Genomic DNA, 8,932 nt, shown 5'->3' with positions numbered 1-8,932 from the left:
GGGCCCCTCACTATAAGAAAGATGTTGAGACCCACGAGGATGGTGAGGGGTCTAGAGAACAAGCCTTATGAGGAGCGGCTGAGGGAACTGGGGTTGTTTAGCCTGGAGAAGAGAAGGCTGAGGGGAGACCTCATCACCACCTACAACTACCTAAAGGGAGGTTGTAGAGAGGTGGGTGCTGGTCTTTTCTCCCAGGTGATGGAGGATAGAACAAGGGGAAATGGCACCAAGCTGTGCCAAGGGAGGTTCAGGTTAGAGATAAGGAGGAAGTTCTTTACTGAGAGGGTTGTTAGAACCTGGAACAGGCTGCCCAGGGAGGTGATGGAGTCACCATCCCTGGATGTATTTAAAGAGCGGGTAGACGAGGTACTTAGGGATATGGTTTAGGGGGTAGACAGGAGCAGTTGGACATGATGATCTCGGAGGTCTTTTCCAACCGAGCGATTCTGTGTGATTCTGTGAAGCACAGAGGACACTTCCAAGCTAGCATCCTAGCATCAAGTCCAGAGGACTGAAAAAGTTCAACTAGATTAGTTGGGTATTATCACTATGATGTCCAGTATATATACTTCCAATATATCTAGCTTGTTAAAACCAGAGCAAGTATAGGGATAAATACTTCACAGCTATTTAACTTAAAGCAGTATGACAGCATATGTAGATGCAAATAGAAGTCTTCATACATTAATTTAAAATTAAATTTTAATTTAAAAGTTATTTGTTTGAGAGGTGTTACTCTTGGAAATAACTTCTACCTTCCAGCCAGGTTCTTTTGAACTTTCAGCAAATGATGGTAGCATGAGAAAGACAGAAAGAAAGACAGTCTACAGATATATGATCACGATCCTAACATCCAAGTCTTGCTGTTTCTTGAGTCTTGCAATGCCTAGCAAACATCCTTTTTAGGACTGGATTATGTGCTGTACAAATTCAGAAGCAATGACAATCTCCTTTCTAAAGGGCTTACATTCTGAAAGAGCTGGTAGAGTTTGCATTCCCTCCCACCTACCCAGTCTCCAGTCCAGTCTACACCCAGACTCAATGATAATCTTTTATTCACGCAGCAGAGAGGAGGAGACCTGGCTGACACACAAGTGTATCTCACAAATAAGGTCTCTCCCAAATACTGCATCTGATAAGATTTTTTGAAATGTACTCACTGTCCATGAGCACTGCAGATCTGTCTATCACTCACAGACTTCAGAATAATTTATCTGTTGTTGATATATATCTCCATCACAACACAAGGATTCAGGATTTATGAGCAAAACATCAGCCTTTGCTAGCAGAAGGCATTCTATAGCCAAATGCTGCAGCAGCCCTAGCATTTTAAAACCTGTAGTTACATTATTAAAAAAAAAAAGAAAGGCTTCATTGTATGACACATGACAGATACTCACTATATTCTATCATCATGTGAATCACATGGAAAGGGGCCCAGCAGACTGCAAAGAGAAACACCACTGTCACCATCATTACAATTGCCCGCTTCTTCTTCCTGAAATTGCATCAAGACATTCCATATTGAATCACTGAGAATTGACTCGTTTTATGTGTCTCGTTAAGTTAGATCTGTAAATGCGTTCTGATGGTTGCAGATGCAAATAAAATCCTGGAAGAATGCTCCGAAGCACACAATTCCCTTTGAAACAAAAAATGCAGCATCATGCTATCAGATATTTATGATATCAGATCATAAATCTGGTACTTAAATTAATACCTTTTATTTCTCTCTTTTGGGAAAGCAATATAGTTGCAGCAAGCAATGATATTAGCATATCTTGCAAGGCATTTTTACTCTACTCAAGCAGATGCAGTTTCAAAAGTAAAAGACAGGAAGAGGGAGGGGGTGGGGGGAAAAAACCAACAAAAACAAAAAACACAAAAAACCAAACCACCACCACATGAAACTCCATTAATAGGTCAAAACAAAAGACTCCCTTCCTAGAATTGGGAACACTGACCATACCTGCAGCACATGATTACACAGAGAATTTGAGAGTGAGTAAATGAAACTACACCTGTTTCTGGTAGGTGAAGCATTGGAGTAAGAGCAAGAAACACACTCCATGCCTCCAACAGAATATCTCACAAACTCAAGGTATACATGAATTTATAGCCATCTCCAAACTGATATACAATTCATATAACTACATTTAGAGATCCCAAGATGGATCTCTCACATCACTGGTAGCAATTCCAGGAGCTTTTCCCACTGTGTGAAAATAAGCTGAGGAGTAGCCCAAAGATTACACGTCACCTTAACCTTTGTGAAATTGCATCCTCTTTCAGTTTTGACTTATAAGTGTCTTCTTCCTTAGGCACCTTGTTAGACAAATAACTATAGTCATTTATCCTTAAGCTGCTTGTCAGTATTCTCAGTACTTAAGGTGCTACTCTTTTCAGTGAGCAGAACTGCTAAAGGTTTCTAGCACATCAGGATACAGATCAATTTGCCAAACAGAAGGAAAGACATGAAGCAATATTAAGGGTAGCCCATATTTATTGCTAAATATCAAAGTTCAGAATTATTGATTTTTATAACTTTAAAGACAGAGTTACCATCTGGAGAGCCACACACAAACACATCTAAGAACACTCAAAACTCTCTCAGCTATATCAAGTTAAACTGTACCGAAGCAGTTTTTAAATTAATTCTTTCTCCCCCCATATGCCAATTTAACTTATAATAGGATCATAAAGCAGCATTCACAGTCTCAGGACTGTGAATGGAAGGAACTATAAGGAACTTTTCATTGAACATACAGAAATACTGTAGCAGTATTTTCCTTAGTCATCTTCTAACTCATAGCTTACATCTTTTAAAAACAAGCATTATGCAATGTATAATGTGAGTTTTATTGAAAGGGCTTGACTTGTAAAGTGTGGCTACAGTACACTGAGAAGAAAAACCATTTACATTGCCTTAAATTCGGTATCTAAGTGTTAAATAACTAGCTAGCTTCAAAAATCTGGTCTGTGCTTGTAGACTTCCCAATGGATAGAAAGACATTGGTTTTTTTCTTTTGCACTGGTGTTCAAGAACTGTCAGGGAAGAAAAAAAAGTTCTTCCTAGAAGTCAAAGGTCCAACTGTATTTTACTTTACAAACCTTGATATTTTAGACATTTCATTCCCATGAATAGTCTGAAGAACTGAAGCATCTCCCACTCTTTTCTTAATCCAGAGTTCATAGCCAATTTTAGTGTACAAAAAAAGCATCAACATCAATGGAAGAAGGAAGAGTATAACAAGAATAAAGGTCGTATATATCTTCTGATAAATCGGACTCGCCCATTCTTCCAAGCAACAAACATACACTTTTTCATATAGGAAGTCATATTTAACCTGTAACAAGTGTAAAGGAGATGAGTCACTAGTGTTTACCCCAAGTGTAAAAACCAAGCACATACAATTATTACCTGCTCTTAATATAACCACCACAATTCAACAGAGAGACTTTCCAAAGTGACAAAATTCTTCCAAGTACTTTTCTACATCAAGTGTGACATTGATCAGAGTTGACAAAGAGGTCAAGAGATGCTCTGATTTGCACTTCTCAAAACCTTTTTTTCTTTAATCAGGATTTTCAAAGGAGACCATAGCTACATATTTTGCAAGCAAAGACAGGTGTGTAGAAACCTCACATAATTAACAACTGTAAAAAAAATACTTGTTAACATCCAGACCCACAAGCAGCAGATTCTGTCATGCCTTTTTTTTTTCCCCTCCAAAAGTGTACAGTAAACTTAAACTACAATGGGCAGCTAATTACATTTTAATCTAGACACAGTCCTTCAAAATCCCAGGGAACACTATGTCATCCCAAAACATTAATCTAAGCCTTACACTACTGTGTGCCAGTGCCCCTATAAACCAATCAGAAGCCACAGTGAAAGCCATAGATGCAATTTTGACGTAATTGGGACGGCAGACATAACTAGTCACTATCAGTAGTCTTTCTCCCAGTGCATGCAAGTCCTAATCCTTAGCCTTTCTCATGCTGGCAAACAGAACAAAAGCTCCACTTCTCTTATTCCACTCATTTCTTTATTCAATGTCACTACTAAAAGTACAAAAAGTTCTGGTATGGACTGAGTTTAAAATGTAAATTGCCATTTCACCTAACATACCTCAAGTCGTTGCACATGCCACATAGGTGACCCAACAATAACTGCCAGCAACCAGACTATGCCTGCAAACAAATAAAGTTTTTAATAATGTGTACAAAAAGCAGTGTAAGTTTGGCATGAACAGTTTAACAGCTTCATCCTTAAAAAAAAATCAGGCAAAGTAGACAATTTAAAGAATAAAGTTTTCTACATGAGGCATACATCACATCAGTCAACATTCACATCAGTTAACAGCATGCATTTTTGCTGCCGGTTTCCTTTCTCTCAAACTACCTTCATTTATTGCCGTGTGTAAAGGCAACTTAATTTGCATGTGCAGCACTATATATATTCTCTGTGTTATGGAGAAGGACCATTTACAACTGGTACATTCCTTCAGCAGTGCTTATAAATTTTGAACTTCTCTTAAAAATAAAAAAAAAAAACTGCCAAAGGTTTATCAGAGTCTTGGTTAAATAACTCTTTGATTTCAGATTTTAAGTTTATTGTGAGAGTTTTGGCTAATAATTACGATACATACCGGTACAATGCTTGAGCTATTTTATAAACGTTACTAGACTTATCATTAACTCTAACACTGGTCATGTTATTGCCTTCTGTTCTGCCATGCCATCTACACCAGCTATGAAGATTATTTCTCTACATACCAGATGACCAGAGATGTCTAAAATCTTACCTAGCATCGTGAAAGCTCTTTTATTGGTGTACTGCCACTTCATTTTTAATGGATGCACAATTCCCTGGTGTCTTTCCACAGCAATGCAGGTCATTGTAAGAATCTCAGTTACAATAGCAGTGGATTGAACAAATGGTACCATCTTGCAAGCGAAGGCACCTGCAACAATCAGAAAGCAAGGTATGCAACAGTTGCAGTTCATGAAAAAACTATTAATATGAGATTTCATTACTTAAGTGCTATTATAGAATCACAGAACCATTAAGGTTGGAAGAGACCTCTAAGATCATCAAGTCCAACCATCAACCTAACACCACTAATGCCCACTAAACCATGTGCTAAAGAATGCCCTATTGTGCAAGAACAGACTAATATTCTTAGATTTAACAGCTGAACTTTTAAGTCACCTATTTAAGCTACTCATCAAATGCAGCTCTCAATAGTCATTCTTCTGTCGTACACACTACATCTGCAAAAGCAAGACTTCAAAGGAAATACTTGCTTGCTCTGTATTAGTCTGAGACTTACTCCTATTTCACTTTCGACCAAGACTTTCATCATCTACTTCCAATTGCACCAAGTTACAGGGATATTTATCATCTTCTTAGCTTGGCAGATTAGTTTCCATTTTAATGAAGGACTTAATGTTCATTGTGTAAAAGTTTACCTTTTCGACTGCTGCAAGTACATTCCTTCTACTCATTTAAATACCATTCTATTTGTATACTTTGGCACTTAAAGCATCATGGTGTCAAATTATATATATATATATCTATCTATACACACACACACACACACACACACACGAGTCCTCTAAGAGGCCTAATACAAGAAGAAAAATTCAACCTTTTCATTATCCTTCCATTCTCCAAGTCTCCCTTTTTCCTTATTAACAAATCATGTCAATGACAGTGTGTTGTGGCTTAGGGCTGGGCCAGCCACTAAATCCTGGACAGACGCTCTCTATTAACCCCTCTCCCCTCCCCAGAAGGAAAGAGAAAAGAGAATAAGGGAGAGAGACTTTACGGGTTGGAAAATAAACTAACAGATTTAATGAAACAATAATACTAATACTACAGGACAATATTGTAAATATGAAAATAATTAAATATATACAAATATGTACAAATATATACAAAACCAATATAAAATCCTCCCCCCCACCCTTTCCCCCCAATGACGAATACGTCACCAGAGGCTCTGCAGAGCCGGGCACTGGAAAAGTCCCAGACCAAACTCAGCAGCAGTGGGAGCAGGATGCAGGACACATGAATCAGGATCAGCGGTAGATGAATGAGCAGGATTCTGCTCAGGCCTTGGCCTCTGCAGGATTGAGATGGACGGAAGGGTCGAGATGGAAGGAACGGTAGAAAGGGCAAAAGCACAAAAAGGGAAAAAAGGGGCCAGACCCTCGTGATCTCTTGGTTTTATACCAAGTATGACATATGTTGGATGGAATACCTCGTTGGTCAGTTTTGGGTCTGTTTCTCCCCCCGTAGGCACAGACACAGCACCCAGGATGAGACAACTGACCTTGAGCATATCTTCTAGCACCACTGTTTGGGAAAACATGCTGCCAGTTTTCAGCAAGTTCAGTCACTTAAAAGAGACTGAGCTGAAAAGTAAAAACCAGGACACAGTGTCCAAAGTAGATGCAATTTCCTGTCTGCACTTACAGTTGTATAGGTTCAAACTGTGAGTATTTATGCACAGTTAGTACAGACGTTCAGATTTCATTGCTGCTATAGCTTCCCAAAGATACATATTTGATTCTTAACATCAGTCATTCTCCACTACTCATCCTCGAGCCCCAGCCACCTTAGAAACTGTGGTTTATATTACTCTCTCAAAAATCTTATGTTAACACATTCTCCAGGCTACCTCTCATTTACTCATTTTCTGACCACATTTCTGACACTCAGATAATCTTTTATGTCTGCATTCTCACAGTTCCCTGACGTTCTTCCAGTTTAATATCAGCTATTCATTTCAGCAACAGCTCACATTATTTCCCTTACTTGATCATTAACTATACCTTACCCAGATATAATCCATAAACTTAAAACAGCCAAAAGAACATCTGATCCAACTGTAAGTCAAGTTTTATTATGCTACAGACACCTTAAGCAAGAAAAACATAGAAAGAAAGCACCAGGAAACTATTGAAACTTAATCCTGCCCTTCATAAAGGAAACAAGGAACTGGGAAACTTTTCTCTGCTAGGCCAGGCTAAAAGCCACTGTAGCTTACAAGAAGGAACTGGTTTGCTACTGGTCTTATCAATTCTAGGTGTCAGAAAAAAAAAATATCACTTTTTCTGTGGCTCCAAAAAGGGAAGAACACAGCAAGGGGGAAAGGAAGGAAGTAAAGTACCTTTCAAGTATATCTTCAACATCAGCAACGCTGTGAATGTGCATGCAGACCTGGCTTGAAACAGAAGAGTGACATTAGCAATTCTATTAATGTTAAACAAAAGGATGTTTCTCATTAGACACTTGGCTGAAAAAGAAACACCTACTCTGTCACATGGCACATATTTTCCTTGGTGGAATGAACCTTTGTGGTCAAAGCAAAAAGAGCCACATGCATTTTTATAACCAAGAAATAGCATGAAATTTTCAAAAGGTCAATAGCTAAAAGCTACTCAAAAAGCCTCTATGAATCAACAGTAAAAACAGAACAGTATTTCTACTTCCCTGAAGCTCCTCATGCCACCAAGCCCAGGGTCTCTGACTATCAGTTTGTATTAACATTACCATATTGCTTTAGGGCTTTTTTGCTTGCCCTCAACTGTCACTCACTATACAAATGCTTCCTATCTTCTGAAATCATGAGCCATGCCACTGTTTCACAAGCAGAACTTCAGCAAGCAGCGCAAGATTTATTGAAATAGATATGTTTGGGGGTTGGGGGGGGGGCAGAAATACAATGTTTAGAATGCCATGGTCAAGTGAAAAGACATCGCCTTCAACAGAAATCTGACACCGACAGACTTGAGATCCCAATACACCATCCTTAATCACAGAATCATACAATGGTTTAGGTTGGTAATGTGTTTGAATCCTGAGATATCGGTGTAATTGTACTTGACAGAATAGGGAATGTTTCCACCTAAAGTCTGTTCTTCGTTTTCAAAACTTTCATTACTTTATTTAAAAATACACACCAGCCACTCCAAACTACAACTCATTTACTGTTAAATAACTATTTCAGAACAGTGGCAGCTGGGTTGGAACAGCATAGATAAAAAGGAAAAAGACAATCTGAAACTATTATTTCAGAATACTAAAAAAATCTCAGAGTGACCACACTGGATATTCCAGGGATAATCTGAAACAGAACATCTATGTGGAGATTAACTCTTCAGTACATCTTTTCAATACACTGTCTCCAAGTTCACAAGCCCTACATTACATTCTATTCTTTCCTAACAGAAAGCTGCTTGTTGTTGATTTGCAACTAGAACACTGAAAGGACTTCAGAAGTCCCTTACGGAAGTCCATGCATCATTTTACTCTTTGGGATTTAGCTGCCTAATGTCCAAGGTGTTTACTCTATTATACTGTTCCTTCAGATACCTCCAGGCTACAGGTTGCCAGCATGGCCTCACAGAGTTGTCTCAAGTCAGTCTTGACAGACACAGAAGAACTGCAGAACCATGAATCAATGCTGGTTGGAAACAAACTCACATGGTCTCTAATCTGACCTTGTGGCTCACAACAGGATCACAACCAAGCCAGACAAAGCCCAGAGGATGCAGATCTTTAAAATCTTCAAGTCTGAAGATAACACAGCCTTCCCTGAGTCGGCCTCTTCCTCTGCTTGACTATCCTCACATCGAAAAAGATTTTCTTTATGACCCAGCTGACCTTTTTGTTTCAGTTGAAGCCTTTTATCTCTCATCCTCCTGCACTGCTGTGAACAGCCAGGGTCCATCCTTTCAGAAACCTTCTTGCATGCATTGCAAACTGCTGCTATGTTGCCCAAAAACTATCCCTTCTCCAGGGTGAATGAGCATCATTCCCTCAGCTTTTCCACTCACACATGGCAGCCACTCCCCTACCTCGATGTCTGAGTGGCCCTCTATAGGTGGCCCTTATCACAGAATCACAGAACGTTAGGGA

At 39.0% G+C, this 8,932-nt stretch overlaps 1 protein-coding gene across 1 annotated transcript; it reads right to left on the bottom strand.

Moving 5' to 3' along the window:
- Positions 1 to 1,400: 1,400 nt before the first annotated feature.
- QRFPR (pyroglutamylated RFamide peptide receptor) lies at positions 1,401 to 4,967 on the bottom strand (the record flags this gene model as incomplete). The annotated part of the gene is made up of 4 exons (XM_010187618.1): positions 1,401 to 1,498; positions 3,112 to 3,347; positions 4,133 to 4,194; positions 4,809 to 4,967. Coding segments are annotated over 4 exons (555 nt in total), but the record flags the coding sequence as incomplete, so codon positions are not given.
- Positions 4,968 to 8,932: the final 3,965 nt, after the last annotated feature.

This window comes from Mesitornis unicolor, unplaced genomic scaffold, assembly GCF_000695765.1.
Source record: "Mesitornis unicolor isolate BGI_N332 unplaced genomic scaffold, ASM69576v1 scaffold40616, whole genome shotgun sequence".
Classification (NCBI taxonomy): Eukaryota; Metazoa; Chordata; class Aves; order Mesitornithiformes; family Mesitornithidae; genus Mesitornis; species Mesitornis unicolor.
Note: the sequence above shows the minus strand (reverse complement) of the source record. Positions and strands in the feature narration are given on the sequence as shown.